The following is a 19,099-nucleotide window of genomic DNA, read 5'->3' as shown; positions in this document are numbered from 1 at the left end:
GAACTGATACTTTTGTAGCATATAAGATACATGGAATACAATTTCATCTTTTTTTTATGTGCCACATTTATTAAAGAAGCTATTCTTCCTTATTGCATGTTCTTGGCTCCATTGTCAAATATTATTGAAGCATGGTATTGGTTTATTTCTGACTTCTTGTTCATTGGACTTAGTGCCTATGTTTATAAGTACCATACTTGTTTAATTAATATAGCTTTGTAATATACCTTGACATCTGGAAGTTTGATAATGATTAAATGTTAAGTACTATGCAGAGACTATTGAAGGGAATTAAGTTGGATTCTGTAGAAAGACTCAATACTGGAGCTAAAATACTATGGCCCCTTTCACATATGCTTGTTCATCATTAGGTAATTAACTGAGGGATCATCAATAAAAGCAGATGGAATATCAACTTCTTTAATAAGTTAACTAACCTTAATGTTGTTGGGCTCCAATCCTTTTCCTTTACTACATTTTGTATGGGTAATGCAGACTTTGAGCAGAATCACATATAACATCTATAGTTAAACTTGTGCTATTAGTCATCTTAACAGTCTAACAATGAACATTAGTTTTCTATTATTTATCAGTCAATATTTTGCTTCTGGAGTTATAGAGATAAATGATTGTTTTAGTGAAAATGAAATTGTAGATAATATTCTTAAATGTTCTGAAAGTAGCAACAACCAGATGTTGTGCAGATATTACCATATCTTGGATAGAGTTTGGGATTAATCTGTTCTGAAAATAAACCACTGAATTTGTTTTTTGAGATAAAAATATGAAATCATTCATTCAGGATAATTCAGATTCTTAGCAAAATTAGAGAAAAACCAAATAGAGAATATGATAGATAAGTTTTAAGAAGTTATTCTTGTGAATCATGGTACAATCCATTTCTGTAGGAATTTTCCCAATGCAACCATAACATCTTTGTTTCTCAGACAGTATATAATGGGGTTAAACACTGGTATCAAGATGGTGTAAAAAGAGAGAGGAATTTGTCCATTCCTGTTGAGTGAGTGGACTTAGGTTTCATATAAACAATGATGCCTGATCCAAAGAATAAAGTCACAACCATGAGATGGGAAGAAGAAATCGAGAAGGCCTTGGCTCTCTCAGTTGCTGATGGTAGTTTCAGGATGGTGGAGATTATTTTCACATAAGATCCAATAATCAATAAAAAAGGCATAGTGGTGACTAAGGCAATGATTGCATACATCAACATCTCAGTCATGAAGACATCCCCACAAGCAAGCTTAACAACTGCAGGTGCATCACAGAAAAAGTGATCCAAATGGTTACATTCACAGAAGGGTAAAGAGAAGATCTGAGAGATGAACCTTATTTGTATTGGAATGGAAGTGATCCAACAGGCAGCTGCCAATTGTATACATAGTCTACTGTTCATGATGACCGGGTAGAGTAATGGATTGCAGATAGCAACATACCTGTCATAAGCCATGGCAGTGAGAATAAAGCATTCAGTGTCTCCAAACATCAGAAAGAAATATGTTTGAATCACACAGGCCACAAATGAAATATTTCCATGTTGTCTATAGAGATCTGCTAATAACCTGGGGAGAGTAATTGAAACGTAACATATTTCCAAAAAGGAAAAAATCCCAAGAAAGAAATACATCAGGGTCTGGAATGAGGGATCAACCTTAGTTATTATGACAATGAGACTATTTCCCATAAGAATAAAGATATAGAGTATCAGAAATAAACCAAAAAGAAATCCTTGAAGGTTGGGGACATCAGAAAACCCAATCAGGATGAATTCCACCAATGTGGTATGGTTCCCCAGCTGGAAATTTTGTCCTATGCATTCCATCCAGTAGCAAAATGATTTCAAGTTTCAAAGTCAATTCAACTCCTTTGACCCAGTTCAAATGGGGACATACTTTATAAATGATCTCAAATACACTGACCCAGAATAGACATCCAGTTTTCGTAACTGTTTGTTTTATATTTTTGGCAACATATTTCCAAACCAGTATCCTGAAACACCAGCATGTAGAAACAGAAACTCTGCTCCTCCTATTTGTATTTAGCTGTATGGATTCATGGAAATAAGGCAAATTAGACAACAATAAAATAAAACCAATGCATGTCAGGAAGATTCTCAAACAGCTCTAAGTGGATCTTCTCTAAGAAGAAATGTTTCTCTTTCCTAATAAATTTGGTCTCTAGTTCCTTTTTATTTTAATTTTTCTGCTTAAGCACCTTTTAATTTAAAGTCAGTTTGTATGATTCTTGCATGCTGCATTTGATATTTCTCCTCTACTTACTCTCAGGTAACCAAGGGACAGGTGATCAGTAAGACTCTACCACCTGGTCCACTTCAGCCAACATGGGCCACTCACCAGTTATTTGTACCAGAAATAACGTTCCAGAGTAAGTTATATAGGCACATAAAGTCTAGAATGTGAAATAAAGTAAGATTTGTTATAATGCATCCTCATGTATACCATAGAAAACAAAAATTTGAATACCTCTAAGAATATTCCAAATTTTAACCCTTTAAAAGTAAGTAAATAAGTTTATGTATTTTGGAAGTAATTTGACAAAGGAAAAAGAAAATATGTAAAAGTATTTAATCATAACACTTACACATGACACCAAACAAAATATAAAATCTGCTACTGTATACATTACTATCTCTAGTAGGAGTTTTTGAATATATATCTCTCTCATACATTATCTTTCTATCTGCCATCTTTCATATAATATAATTAACACATAATACATATTGTATATAAATAACATAATATGAATATAATATATATTGTGTGTAATAGATGTTCTAATTATCTCTATCTGAATTAAAAATACAGTGCTGAAAGCAGTGTAGATTTAGCCTAATCAGTCTTTCCTGCACTGTGCTGAATCTTAGACATCAATTTATTGTTTCCATTCAATCTTTGTATCATCCATTGATGTGAAGCAATTTCCTTTTTCACAATTGTCATATAGTCCTAAATCCATGTTGTCATGAGTTTAGAACTATCTCTACTCCCCAGACCAAATTCATCTTGACTTTCTAAAGAATACAATATCCCTTTCTTTCTCTAAGCACCAAGTGCCTCTTCCCTTCCCCAACTTTCTAGCAAGTAAAATAATTTATAATTTCTACATTTTGTTTCTTAGTTCTCACTAGTCCTTAATTCCTTCCATTTCTGTTCACTGAATCCTGAGTTGAGATTTTCATTTTTCACAGCCCACCATAAAGATAAATGCTGTCTCATGGCTCATCTCTGCTATGACTCACAAACGTCAACAAGGGATCAAGAATTAAGGATTTCTTAGATTCAAATAAGTTCTATCAACTGAAAGTGGTGCAGTCCCCCAGTGTTCTCTGTACCATTGTTTCATGTGTCCCTTATTTTCTCTTTTTTTCACACCTTTTTGTCATTTAACTATTGTGTGTCTTCTCTAATGTTAAATAATATGAGTGCAGTTATATAGTTACAGAGCTTACAGAGCATTGGAAAAGTCAGATACCACCATAGAGAGTGCAGTGCTATGTGGAGAGAACTACTTGGTCTTACAGGAGGTCCACATTCTTAAGAAAGTGACCTCCACTCTGAGATTGTGTCAGATATAAGGGCATCCAAAGAATGCTCTGGGACCTCCCCTGGTGGCGCAGTGATTGAGTGCTGGGCTGTGAAGCTGCCCACAGCTTCTGCAGCGCCGGTTCAATCCTCACCTGCCAGCGAGGGCCCCACATAGCGTGACAGACCTCTCCTGCCATACCCACTGCTCCCTTCAGCAGTGTACTTCATCAGTCTGCCTGTTCTGCTCCCCTGCTCTGGGTCTGGTAAATTCTCTCACCCTCCCGCACTTCTGACTGTACCCAATGCTTGTATAAATAAATAAATAAATATTTATTTAAAAAAAAGAAACAAAGACCTCTCTGGTCAAAGGAGTTGATATTAAATGATATAAAATGAAAATTAGATAGAGTCTGGTAATATGTTGCTATTCAAATTATGAGTTTTTTCCTGACTTGAAAATATACACAATAATAATATGCCACTCAAGATGTTTTGAGATGTAAGCAGTAGAATCTCTTTAACAGTTTAGCTTAATATATGCAATTGTAATTTTTTAAGCATTATTATATGATCATTATCATATTTACTGTATTTGTTTTTATTATTTTAACATACAGTCCTTTTATATCATCTAGAAGTTTATTCATCTTTTTTTTTCCATTCATAGAGTAGATGTTTCCCAATCTAGCAGAGGAAAGAATGTAAAGGTGGCAATTTTGCAGGAATGCTGAACTTTAAATGAGAAGATTATTCTATGTTGGTGGAAACAACCCAGAATGAACCCTAATTTTTCTCTCATCTGTACCAGTTTCTTTTATTTATTTATTTATTTTTTCAGATTTACTTTATTTATTCAAGAGCCGGGGCACAGGCCAGATGTGCAGGAGGGTGAGGGGATTTACCAGAGACAGAGTGGGGAACAGAACAAGCAGACTGAAAAAATACACTGCTGAGGGGAGCAGCGGGTGAGACAGGAGAGGTCTGCTGTGCCATGTGGGTTTCTCAGAGGCTGGCTGGTATCCAATTGGCACTGCAGAGGCTGCGGACAGCTTCACAGCACTGCACTCAACTGCCTGCACCACCAGGGAGGCCCCAGTTTCTTTTATTTTAAGCACATATTAGTAGACATTTTATAGATATGAAAATTAAATATCTACTCAAATCCTATTTAATATATAAAAGCATATCCCAACATAACTTTATTTTCTTTTCTGCAATTGATCTGTTCTGTCCAATAGAGCAAATTGGAAAGTTTCAACCTGGGAAGTTGAGTTTTCCATTTACCAGTTTTATTTTTTGATAAGAACTGGTACGTTGTTGCCTGTACAGATTATGGTTATTTGTAACTTTTTTATTAACAATTTGTGAACATTTATTATATGTTAACCACACTCTTAATAACCTTACCTGTGTTTTCTCATTTATTGCATTTTGAATTAAGTAGGTAATGTTATTATTCATGTTTTGTCTAAATTGCATTCATGTTTTGTCTAAATAACCTGCCCAAGGTCAAGAAGCTTGTGTCTGAGCCAGGTGACTTAACACTCAGCAGTGTGATGCCAACTGCACATTCTCAATCACAGTTCAATGAGTTTCATAAAGCATTCAATGAATAATGATTTTCAATTTAATATAAAAATAAGTAAAATTTACAATATAAAACTATTCACAACAGCAAGTTGATTTCATGTCCATTTTATATCTTCTTTACTGTTAGAAAAATGAAAGGCTGATTATTTACAGTTTAAGTGTATTTATAATAATTAGGTTAAAATAATGGCCACGTACCTTTTTTTATATGATGAAGAAATCATTGTTTTGCTCTTTTAAAAATAATAGTTTTTTGTCGTATCTATTTCTGGTTTGAATTATCTGCAACAAATTCAGCTGTTATTGTTCTTCCTTGAACTCATACTTTACTTAAATGAACAGTGCACCTTAGGTGGAAATAGACCCTTATCCACTTTGGGGACATGGTTGCTCCAAGACTTGCTTCATTCTTAAACTCAATAATTTGTTTATCAGGTGTCTACTAGGAAATTACCACAGCTGTCTCCAGTTGGATTAGTGATGCCTGGAAGCTTCTCTCTGAGGAATATGTGTTGAGGATCATCAGCCCCCTGGCCACTCCTCTGCCCCTGGCTCCCCATCCTCTCATATCTGGGGTGTAGAGCAAGAAGTCTCTACTGGGAGAATCTATATAAGGGGTTCACTGTTCTGTGTATGAACTCTGAGAATGCTGAATTTCAAATTTTTAAAACACTATTTCTTTCTCCCCAAAGAATGTATCTTGGAAAATCTCTAGACCCCACCCATCATTTAGTTTGTTGTGAAGACACTCTGTTGATGTCAGGAATGTAATTCATCATTAGCTACATGATTTATATATGAAAGAAAAAAGAATTTCTCTAAGGAGATATGGGACACTGAGTCTCAAATTTTCTATGTCAAGGTGTGAATAGGAACATGACATCATGAGGGTTAAAAACTGAAAGGAAAGACAAGGTAGAGTGAATTTTCTTCTTCTTTGATTCTCAAATTTACCCTAGATAAAAATCAACCTTATTAAAAAATATGACATTTGTAATGTTCCCTCTCCTTTACCCACATCGTTTAGTCCATCCTGACTTATGCTTAAATTATCCTGGAATAATTTAGAAAATATTCTTTATTTTTTCAGTGCTAGTTCACTTCACTTTCTCCATTCAAGGATTATCCTTTTCTCTAAAGTAAATTGAAGGATGGCATGTTTCTCCTTAATTCCCTTCACTCTCCCCCCTTGCATCTGATAGCTGTGTCATGCACCATGCTAGAGACTGAGAAGCATCCACAAAATCCAGTTCTCCTTCATGTCTTCTTTGTTATTTCCATAGTGGCCAGGATATGTCTCCAGTTCTCCTGCAGCTGAAAGACCATGCAATTTAGTTTTTGACCACGAAACATTGACTACTTTCTTTAAAACAGCACTTGAGGGCCTCCTTGTTGGAGCAAGGAGTTAAGATGCAACCTAGGAAGCTATCCTATCCACAGCCATTGCAGCATTAGTTGGATCCCTGGCCAGGGAGGTGACCCACATGATGCAGCAGACCTCTCCTGTCCTGCCCGCTGTTCCACTCAGCAGTGTATTTCAGTCAATCTGCCTGTTCTGTTCCCCACTCTATCTTTGGTGAATCCTCTTACCCCCCCTAACTCTGGCCTGTACCCCAGCTCTTGGATGCATAAATAAATAAATCTTAAAAAATAAAATAGCACTTGACTATTTTTCTTCTACAGCATTTAGATAGAGTAATATTTTGAAAATGATCATCTGCTATATTCTCACTCCTTTATTTATCAGATGAACCTCATTTAAAATCAAGTATTATTGCACTTAACACCACTAACACTATCGGTAATGCCCTTGTGTAGTGAAGGCTGTATATCCACAAATTATTGTCATCTTTAATTCATTTTATCACAACAATAAAATCAGAAACATAGATAAACCCCAAAGAGAGACATCCACCAAGACATAGTTTTTCTGCTTGTTTTTGAATATTTTTGTTTAATTTAGTGGTCTAGTTATCAAACAAAATGGCCCATCAAAACATTAGTAATTTATTGCTTAAATTATTACATGTAGGCTGAATTATTATTATTCTGTCTAGGATACAGATACATTTTATTTATTTACTCAAAAATACTGTTCAACCTTTACCATACTGCAGGAACTTTATAAACACTGGAACAAAGTGCTGGGAAAAAAAAAAAAAAAACACACTGTCCTCACAGTATTTATTCAGACTCTGGGAAATAGACTGATTTTAACCAAGATAAGAAGTATATTACATAGACAGAGTTTTCATGGCTAATAATGAAACAATAAAATAGAAATGTGTTTAAGAAATGTAATGTCTGGGAGAATGAAAATTTGGGGTAAATGGCCTGGGGAAAATCTCACTCAGAAAATTAAATTTAAAAAAGGAAATAAGTGAGTGGGTGAAATGTGTAAATGTCTGTGTTTAGAACAATACAGGTGGGAAGGGAGGCTGGAGGATGCTTGATTAGTTCAAGCAGGAATCCAAGGCCAATATGTTTGCAAAAGGATAACCGAAATGATATTTAAGTGCTAAAGAAATCAAGCAATGGAATTATTTATTTTTCAAGAAGAATTATTCCTTTAAAATATATTTTATTTTCAATACACTTAAATTCAAAAAAAATATTAGCCTCTATCTTATAGACATTAGCACTTTCATGTTGTCCTCAAATTGATACTTTTTAGTCTTTCTGCGACTATTCATTTAGTTACTTTATAGTCCACATATTAGTGACACCATCCATATTGATCTTTTTCTTTCTGATTTATTTCATTTAGCATTTCAAGTTCCATCCATTGCTTTATAACACTGTATATTTTTTAGGGATACAGGTTCACACCTTTTCAGGTGTATGTTAGCACCTCACTCCCACCACCAAATCACCAATAATCCTTTTAGAAGAAACAAAATTTTGATTCTCATATCCCAATTGAACACATAATTTGAAATGCAAATATTGTATATACAGATACACTCCTCTATTTCAGCTGAAGGGATCTATCACAGCACCCAAACATAATGAACAGATCAATGTTATGGGGAAAGAGGCACTCCAGATATGATATTGCAAATGATCCAATTGGATCCTCCATATGAACCCAAAAGGACAAACTCTAAACTGAGAGAAATGACTTTGCACAGAGTAGTTTATTGAGAGGACCATGAGGGAGTGCACCCCCCAAAACTGAGACCCCTAGTGATGGAGTGCTGGGGTTATCTAAGGGTCGAAGGCATGTGAGGAAAATGCAAGGCTTTGAGTCTCCACGTCTGAGGATGTGCCAGATAATTTAGGTGACATGAGTCTAGGTGTTGGACGTTCCCAGCAGGGGGTTTTCTCAGCATTCAGCAGATCTTTGTTTCTGAGCCACTATCAACCCCAAAGAGACACAGAGAATTTTAGTAGGGGTTTAGCCCAATCAATTTTCCAAGTTCACAGGAAGTCAGGCAGAGCCAGATAATTGTTCACCATGAGGAAGGGGTAGAGGGAAGAGGCAAAAAAGGGTAGTTAGCATTTCACTCTATTTACTTCTAATTTTAGTCTTGGGGAGTTTTTCTTTTGGAAAATGGGGGGAGAGATAGCATGACAACATTGCTAAAAACTTTTTAAAATCTACTGAAATAGACTGCTGAGGGGAGCAGCAGGTGAGACAGGAGAGGTCTGTTGCACCATGTGGGTAGCTCCCAGTATTTGTTTTGATAGGTCTTTCACACAGAATTTAAGAATATCTCTATGATCTATTTACTTTGATAATATCTTATATACTGATGAAAGGTCAAATCTATATTTTAATAAAATTGAATACTGTTTTGATTTTGAAATTTATTTCTTGAGGTTTTTCCCATTTCCCCCCTTAAAATTCAGGTTTTATGTCAGGAAAAGCAAATGCAGAAACGGAGTTATTTGTACCCTCTCATTACCTTGTAAACATCTCTGCTCATTGAGGTGGCATGAGTGATAAAGAGAGGGGACGTGAGTAAGGCTTTCATATGGGAGGGGAATTCCTGGGGATTCTGGTGAGAAATCCAAGAGTCTGGGAAGGTTGTTGCCAGAGGTTTATAGAATGCAGAACCATGTCCTAGCAGAACGGTGTGGAAAATAAAGGTGACTAATGTGGGTCATCAAATTTTGCAGCTTTAACATTCAAATTTATGTTACTTGCACTCTTACACAGACATTCCTGTCATCAAAATCCTGTAAACTTCTTTATAGATCAACTCAAAATGGATTAAAGAACTAGACATAAGACCTGAAACCATAAAATACATAGAAGGAAATATAGGCAAAACACTACGTGATTTGCATATCAAAGACATCTTTACAGACACATCACCCAAAGCAGTGATAGGAAGGCAAAGATCAACAGCTGGGACTACATCAAATTAAAGAGCTTCTGCACAGCAAAAGAGACAATAACAAAAACAAAGAGAAACCCCACCAACTGGGAGAACATTTTTGCACCCAACACCAATGATAAAGGACTGATCACAAAAATCTGCAAAGAGCTGATGAGACTCAACAACAACAAAGAAAATAATCCGGTCAAAAAATGGACAGAGGAACTAAAAAGAAACTTCTCTGAAGAGGAAATGCGAATGGCCAACAGGCATATGAAAAAATGTTCAACATCACTTGCAATCAGGGAAATGCAAATCAAAACTACCATGAGATACCATCTTACACCAGTGAGAATGGCACATATTAAAAAAACTAGCAACAACAAATGTTGGCGAGGTTGTGGAGAAAAAGGAACTCTTCTGCACTGTTGGTGGGAGTGCAAACTGGTCCAACCACTATGGAGAGCTGTGTGGAGATTTCTGGACCTACTAAACATAGAGCTTCCACAGGATCCAGCAATTCCACCCCTAGGTATTTACCCAAAGAACACAGAAACATCAATTCCAAAGAACACCTGCACCCCTATGTTTATAGCAGCACTATTTACAATAGCTAATCTTTGGAAACAGCCCAAATGCCCAAAAATAGATGACTGGATCAAGAAGATGTGGTACATATATACCATGGAATATTACTCAGCATTCAAAAAAGATAAACACATGCAATTTGCAGCAACATGGATGGCGCTGGAAGGGATCATGCTCAGTGAAATAAGCCAAAAAGAAAAAGAAAATACCGGATGGTCTCACTCATAGCAGGGATCTAGAAAACTTAAATAAGGGACCAGGAAAATGAATAACTATAAGAAAGTGAAAATCAAAATCAACAAAAACTATGAACCAGAGACACTTTATGGGGGGTGAGGGGCGGGAGGGGAGGGATTGGGGTCAGAATGGGGGGATTACAATTGTATGGGGAATATAAAAATAAAATTTATTAATTAAAAAATAATAAAACAAAATATTAATGCAAAAAAAAAGAAAGTAAAAACTTAGTCATTTCTACCTCCTGAAGACACCCAAGGGCAATAAAAGTGAAACATACCCAGAGCTATCATTTGAATAGTTTTATAAAAAAGCTTATTTTTTCAGTTACACAAATGAATTTCCCCCAAATTTTTATCATCATTTAGGTGCACTTAAAAATTGTGCATCTTAAGGCATTCAAATCAATACAATAAAAGTGAGGGAATTAGTTATAGAAGAAAACTGATATCTGGAAATAAGGAAGTGTGGCCACTTTTGCATAAGTGAACTCACCTTCAGGGAAATAGCTGAAGAATCACCAATAAAATCAGATGGAATTTCAACTTCTTTAACATGATAACCTATACTTACTACTTCTGTGCTCCAATCCCTCCCTCTTTATGTCACTTTCTGTGATTATTTTTCAAACACTGGTCAGAAGTAGATAAAATATCAATAGTTAAGGTTCTGCTACTACTCAATATACCAATCGAACAAATTTAATTAGATGTCTATTATTATTTTTCAGACTATATATATATATATTACATACACAATGCCTATATACAGTATAATATATGCAGTGCCTATATGAACATATCAATACCTATTGAGAAACAAAATATAGATAATTCTCTAAACACTTAAGAGAACAAAAACTTTTCATGAGTCAAATGTTTGTTTTTCAGATATTTCTATACGTTTTATTGAGTTTATAATTAATTTAAACCTTTAAAAAAACTAGGTTTATTTTATGAGAGATAAAAAACATGAGCTCATTCATTCAGAATAATTCAGAATCTTAGAAAAATTGCAGAAGCTAATGTAGAATGTGATGAGAAACAAGTTTTAAGAGGTCATCTTTTTGAGTCACAGCACAATCCATTTCTTTAGCAATTTTCCGAAGGCCACCATAACATCTTTGTTTCTCAGACAATATATAATGGGGTTAACTATGGATTTCACTGTGGTGTAAAAAATAGAGAGAAATTTGTCCATTCCTGATGAGTGAGTGGACTTAGGTCTGAAATATACAATGATGCCTGATCCAAAGAATAAAGTCACAATCATGCGGTAGGAAGAACAAGTCGAGAAGGCCTTGGCTCTCCCAGTTGCTGATGACAGCTTCAAAATGGTGGAGATTATTTTCATATAAGATCCAAAAATCAATAAAAAAGGTATAGCAACAAGTAAAGCAGCAATCACATAAATCAACATATCAATCATCAAAGTGTCTCCACAAGCAAGCTGAACAATAGGAGGGACATCACAGAAAAAGTGATTCAACTGGTTAGATCCACAAAAGGGTAGAGAGAAGACCAGGGAGGTGAACCCTATGTGTATTGGAATTGCAGTGGTCCAACAGGCAGCTGCCAGTTGAATGCACAGCCTAGTGTTCATTATGACAGGGTAGGTGTAATGGGTTGCAAATGGCAACATACCTGTCATAAGCCATGGCAGTGAGGATTAAACACTCATTGGCACCTAAGGTCACAAAAAATACATTTGAATAGCACAGGCTAGAAAGGAAATGTTTCCACTTTTTCTACAGAGATCTGTTAATAATCTGGGGAGAGTAACTGACACGTAACATATTTCCGAAAAGGAAAAATTCCCAAGAAAAAAATACATGGGGGTCTGGAGCGAAGGATCAACCTTAGTTATCATGATAATGAGGCTATTTCCCATAAGAATAATGAGGTAGAGTATCAGAAATATAGCAAAAAGAAATCCTTGAAGGTTAGGAACATCAGAAAACCCGAGCAGGATGAATTCCACCAGTGTAGTGTGGTTCCCTGGTGGGGAGTTTTGTATTGTGCGTTACATCTATGAACAAAATGATTTCAAGGCTTAGAGGCAATTGAATCCTTTGGACCTAGCTGAAAAGTGGGACATATTAAATCAATGATTTCTAATCCACTAATCCAGGATAGACATCCAGTTTTCCTGTTTGCTTGTTTTATATTTTTAATTCTATATTTCAAACTCAATATCCTCAAATAATATAAGATGTAAAAACATACTCGATTTCCCCTGCTCATATTAAGGATTATGGATATAGCTCTATACTACAAAGCAGACAACAATAAAATTAGATCAAAGCATTTCAGGGAGCCTATTCTCAAACAGCTCTAGGTAACCTGGGACCTTCTCTAATGAGCAGTGTTTCTCCTTCTTCATTAATTTTGTCTCTGTTTGCTTTATATTTCTATTATTTTCTCCCTAGCACCTTCCTATTTGAATCTGTTTGCATGGGTATTGATGTTCTCCAGTATATTACTCTCAGTTAACCAACAGCAAGTGGTCAGTAAGCCTTTAGTGCTTTATCTACATTATGCCAACCTGGCCACTCACCATCTATTTTAATTATAATAATAATTATAGTGAATGATATGAGTTCAGTTACGTTTTTAGAGCTTATAGACCAGTGGTAAACTTAGGAGACAGGGAAGTCAGGGTTCAGAAATCACCCTAAAGTGCAGTTCTATGTGAAGAAAGTTAACTGGACTTATAGGAGTGTCACCACCCTGAGATTTTGTCAGATATTAGCGATCACAGAATCACAATGTTGTTTTCACTTTTATGAAAAACAAATAAACTGAATTTAAGGAAAAATAGGCTCTTATATCATCATTCAGTCCTGTGTTCCAAAATGTTGTCAAGTGCTTCGTATTCTGTGATGAGTGGTTTGTAAATACTTGTTGATGGGCAATTGCAAATGGTTCACACTGACTCAACAATCGTGCATAGGTAACTAGAGAATTCACTGATCACAGAACTTGACATTGAATCATTTAAAATGAAAAATAGCTATACTCTGGTAATTTGAATAGGTCCTTATTCAAATTATTGGAGCTAAATTTTTTCTTGTTGAAAATATACACAGTAATAATAATAGGTAACGCATGGAAATATCTTGAGTTAAGTGGCATAATCTATTTTACAGGTTAATTCAAAGATGCAGTTGTAGTTCTTTTAGGCATTGTTATATGATCATTGTCAACTTACTGTATTTGTTATTATTATTTTAACTGATATTTTTTTTCTTTCATTTTGATTTTTTTTCATTTTTTATCCAGTCATAGAGTACATGTCTCCCAATCTAGAAAGGAGAGAATGTACAGGGTGTTAATTTGGCAGGAATACTAAGCTTTATACTTAAACTAGTGCATGTTGGGTGACACAATGCAGCAGTGCCTGGGGGAAACCACTCTTACTGGGTTGTCACTGTTCATTTTTCTCTCATCTTTAGCAGTATCTTGTATTTTGAACACATAAGAGTAGACATATTTTAGAAATACAAATAAAATTAAATTTAAAACTCTAATTCAAATCTTATTTAGTATATGAAAACATACCCCAAGATAATGTTCTTTAATCATTTTCTTTTCTCAACTTGACTACTCACTCCATTAAAAATTAGAAGAACTTTAGCAGTTTTAACAAGGGAAGTAGAGTTTCCTTTTATCAATTTCCTATTTTAACATAAACTGTCATAGTAATCCAGTCTAGAGTGCTCTAGTTTGAAACTTTTATTATTATTAATTTTTGAATATTTATTATATTTGAACCATACTGTAAATAGCTTTATCTGTAATTTCTCTTCTGTTGCATTCTGAGTGAAGTAGATGCTACTATTATTAACATTTTGCCAAAGATCCAGATGCAGAGAGGGGTTAAATAACTTACCTAGTGTTAAATAGTATTTGACCCAAGTGATTTTACACAATGCTGACCTCACATTCTAAAAAAAAAAAAAAAAAAAAAAAACTCAATCAACTTCATAAAGCCCATTTTTGAATACCATATTATGAAAAATATAAAAGTTGTAGTATAAAATTTTATGACAAATAATTGAATTCAGGTCATATCTTCTTTACTGTCAGAGAAACGAAAGACTGATTACTTACAGTTATGGTGTTTTTTAAAGATCAGAAGATTTAGCTCACAAATGATTTTTATTATAATAAATGAAGCATATTTTAATAAGTTTTGATTCTTGAGATAAAAAAATACATTATAATAAAAAAAGGACAAAATAATCACTGCCTAACTATTTCTTATTGTGGATGGATCACTCTGCTGTTATTTTATAAGGAAATCTTATGTCGTATGAATTTCTACTTCTAATTAACAATTACAAATTTAGCTATTATTATTATTTCTTGAACCCATACTGCACTTAAATCAACACTGCACCTTTTGTAGGAAATAAGCCCTTATTCACTGTGAGGTCGTTCCTCTGAAACATAATGCATTTTTAAATTCAGTTACCTGTTTATCAGATGGTAGTTAGGAAATAACCAAGACTGTCTCTGGTTGAATCAGTGATGCATTGGGGAGTCTCTCTCTGGGGAATAATGTCGAGGAACCTCATGCTGCTTTCCTGCTCCTGCTCCCCATCCACTCCATCTCTGGAGAGAAGAACAAGTCTTCCACTGGGAGAGGCTGTAGAAGTCATTCAGAGTCTTAACATTGGACTCGATCTATACAGGAAATCTGAGGATCCTAAATTTCAAATTATTAAAGTACCATTTCCTTCATTCAAAGACTGTAACTTGGAAAGTCTCTATCATCCAGTTTGTTGTTAAGACCTTCTGCTTATGTAGGGATATACTTTCTCACTGCAGAAATTTACATGAAAAAGAAAAATGAATTTGGACAAGGAAATATAAGACACTGAATCTCAAGTTTTCTATACTGAGAAGGTGTGAATAGGAACATGACATTATAAGGGTTTTAAATTGATAGGCGAGACAATTTTTTGAATATTGTTTTTATGAATCTTTGGTGAACTGTGTAAATAATGCATGCATTCAGTTCTATATTAAGCATCAATAAATATCTAATTATATAAGGTGTTGTGCTGTATTTTTCAGGAGACATAAAAAGTGATTTACCCTGTAATTGGTCACAATGTTTGACTGCTAAATTTCTGTTCCTCTTTCAGACTGAGTTAGTATGTTACATTATGTGAAAGTGATTTATTATTTCTGCAATCAAAGTGAAATATTTCAACTGTTGTACTCTCATAACCTTCCATTGTAACTTCATTTTTAACCCTTAGTGTATATGTTTTAACTTAAATTCCACAATTTGCAATTATTTCCTTGTTAAAAATCCTTGAAGCCAAATCACTGATCATATGTATTGTGTTTTCTTTCTTTTTTCATTGTTGGAAGTAAAATGTCCGTGAAAAGCAGTATGAAAAAACAACACAATTAATATTAATTGGGACAAGAGCAGAAAGAGCAAGGCCACTTGGGAGGTGATTGTAATAATCTATGTGGGAGATGATTAAGGCCAGGATCAGACTTGAAGTAGTGTGTGTTATTTTCATAGCAACTGGAATATATTCTCATTCCTTCATCATTTGTCATGTGTTGTTGCAATCTGAGTATTGAAGGTTGAATATTGTTCTTTTAGAGCATGAAATAAGGGCGCTCCTGAGTAAAATGGAGTCCAGCCAGAATGCCAGGAGTGAGAGAACAGATTTGTAGAAGTGCCCCAGTGTGCTGAAACTGGGGTAAGAGAAGATTAGGAAATGTTGAAAGGCAAATTGAACTGGCAAGAGGCATGTGCTGGCTGTAAGGATGAGGGGCTAGCCAGCTGATGTTAGCTGGACATGCTGGTCTCTTATTTACATAGGCATAGGGAAGGCAGCAGTGGAACAGTTAGTGCCAAGGTAAACGCTAGTTTTTCTGGGAGGAGCTTTTTATAGATGGAGGCAGAGTCCCCCGCCCCTCAGTTGCTCATGGGAAACCCCTTCCAAGGCCACCTAGACATTGTTACTGTCATCTAGTGAACACTAGCTATCTGTCCGATTCCACAGTCTCTGCAGACCACACACACTTCATGTTGCCCCCAGCAAGTCGACAGCCTTGAAGATGAACATGTCATCAGCCAGCCAGTGTTCCTGGAGAATGACTGCCTTCAGCCAGGCTGGTGTTTTTCTTCTGGAGGGGAGGAAAAGCTGTAAGCAGGTGAGTCCTTGGCTGTTGTGGCTGGAATCCCAGGCTGGTACAGGACCCGCTGCAGGTGTTGCTACCACCACAGTCACCACGGTAGGATGCGAAGGTGCAGTCCCTGCTCAAGGCCTGCAATTCCAACTTTCCTTGTTTTCACATAGCTCTGTGTGTGTGTGTGTGTGTGTATAATCTTGGAATTTTGATATATTATTCTTGTTATCCACTCTGGCTCTCTGCCCATCTGTCTATGAAGTTGTCTCTTTTCTCCTTTTTTTCCTTAGTAAACCTTATGTCCCTTTTAAAAGTAGCTCTTTATCTGCATCTATCAAGTTTCTCTTTTTTCCCTAATAAACCTATAAAATGCAGGCTTTGCTGGTTGTATCTATCCAAACATCTCTTACCTTAATAAACTTGCTGTGTGCTGCTGAATGGGAAACTGCCAGAATCTTTGTCAAATAGATCCAAGAACCCAACTCACCAACCCCCACATCCAAGACCATATCCATGCCATGTCCTTATTTCCACCCATCACATATGTCAATGTAAAAAGATAGGAGGCAATAAATTAAAAAGCCAAAACATGTTTATTTGGATCAAAGAGATTTAATTCCATAGTGAAGATTCAGGTAGAAAAGTCCAGTACTTCCCCAAAGAGGGAAAGTGAATTGGAAGGTTTTGTGGCAAGAAAAAGGCAAATGAATTCAGTGGTTAAATAAGTTCATGTTAGCAACTTGAAATTATATTATGCTATCCATAATGGCTCACTGACCTACCCTCTGCCACAAGGTCTATAATCATTAGTTCTGATCTGTACGACTTCTCAAACAACAGCTTGCCTGAGGGTTGCTTCAAATAATTGGTTTTGGGTCAGTCCAAAAGTCTTTGTCTTAGTTCAAACAATAAAACTAATAACTTTGTTTTGTTTTGTTTTTATTTTCGTAACATCTTTGGTAATTGTTTGGACAGTATTTGATTTCTCCCCTCAGGTGTGGTCCCCCACCTCAACTTGTGGTTCTCCACTCAGGGGTGGTTCTTGACATGGTTCTCCCACCATGACAGCACTAGTGATCTGTCACCACAGTCCCTTGTGTTTCTCCCTCCCCTATTCTCCCATCCTCTCCCCTTCTTCTTCCTCTACCTCCCCAGCTTATAACTCAGATCTATGGTCAGCTTGAAAGTTTTGTCTTTTTCCTGATACTTTGTTTGGTTTCTCTATAGTCCCCTTATAGTAAAAACATCCGATATTTATTTTTTTCCCTGACTTGTTTCATGTGATATAATCCTTTCCAACTCTATCCATGTTGCTGCAAATGACATGAGTTTATATTTTTGATAGGTGAGTAGTATTCCATTTTATACATACATATATATGTGTGTGTGTGTGTGTGTGTGTGTGTGTCTATGTTCACCACATCTTCATCCATTTATCTGTTTGGGGGCATTTAGGTTGTTTTCATTTCTACAACTTTTGTGCTTAAATGTTGAGACTAGAATTGGTTGACTTGAATAGTAAAAGAGAGAATAATTTCAGTGTTTGTTCACCTTTAGGGGAAAAATAGCAATGGAAAGTGAGGACTTTCTTGTGAAAAGTCACAGAAAAAAAAAAAAACTGGGAACAGTAAAGGGAAAGGAATTTGAGTGGATTAATAAATCAGTGAAGAATTTAAAAATTATTTTTCAGAGGTTAAATTGTGTAAAACTGTTTCCTTCTATCCCCAACAAAATATTCATTAAAATCTTCTGTGTTCACTAATACAAAGAATGTGTTAGCTGCTGCCGGATAATATCTGAAGAGATATGTGAACTGCCGATTCTGAACATATTTTTTCCATATCGTGTAGCTGCTAAAATGTGACTTAAACAGTGAGTTGAGAGGGATATTTTAACCTCAGCATACATTATGCTCTGACTTGAGTTTACAGCCTAGAATAGAAAAAGCCTGCAGGAGGAGCTGTCCTGATCTAGTTGTTCTCAAGGTAGGGTGTAAACTAAAGACATTGGCTTCATTCCAAATAACCATATTTGTTACCCCATGTACAGACACTTCCAAGGGAAAATGCCATCTTCCCCCACCCAATTTACACTTGCACCTGTCTCAGACCACAAGGCCCAGACAACTTCCTGAGAAGGGCAGGAATTTCTAGAAGTGACACTACTAAAAAATATTTTAAATGTCCTTGTAATATTTGTTATAATAGCTTTTTCACGTAAAAGCTATGAACACTTTTTTGATCTTTTTACTTTTATGTTTGATCTTTTGAAATAATAAAAGGACAAAGATCTATTTTTTTTAAACTGTATTTTATTTTGATCTTCACATTAGTTCTTAAGGTTTCCTTTTTGTCTTGTAAAATTGGGGTTTCTACTCAGAATGGAATGTCAACTTCTTTAGTAAGTGAACTACACTTAAAAGTTTGTTGAGCTCAAATTATTTTTTCCATTACATCTGTATGTTTATAATGCTAATGTTGGTCAGAAGCAGATAAAACATCACTAATTAAATATGTGCTACTAGTCATTGTTATTTCCAGCAATTGTGTTACTTGTGATCTCTCATAACCTTATGAGTAATTATGATCATAAGTGGGATATTAGTGTAGGGGAGGGTGGAAGTGAGTAAAGGTTT

The 19,099-nt window shown here is 35.5% G+C and overlaps 1 protein-coding gene across 1 annotated transcript; it reads right to left on the bottom strand.

Moving 5' to 3' along the window:
- Window positions 1–884: 884 nt before the first annotated feature.
- On the bottom strand, window positions 885–16,979 carry LOC311176163 (olfactory receptor 10AG1-like; the record flags this gene model as incomplete). Its single annotated transcript, XM_084241472.1, is given in 4 exon segments — window positions 885–994; window positions 997–1,624; window positions 12,116–12,300; window positions 16,952–16,979. Coding segments are annotated over 4 exon segments (951 nt in total).
- Between the last annotated feature and the right edge of the window lie 2,120 nt (window positions 16,980–19,099).

The sequence above is a fragment of the Talpa europaea genome (genome assembly GCF_964194135.1).
Source record: "Talpa europaea genome assembly, chromosome: 8".
NCBI classification, from domain to species: domain Eukaryota; kingdom Metazoa; phylum Chordata; class Mammalia; order Eulipotyphla; family Talpidae; genus Talpa; species Talpa europaea.
Note: the sequence above shows the minus strand (reverse complement) of the source record. Positions and strands in the feature narration are given on the sequence as shown.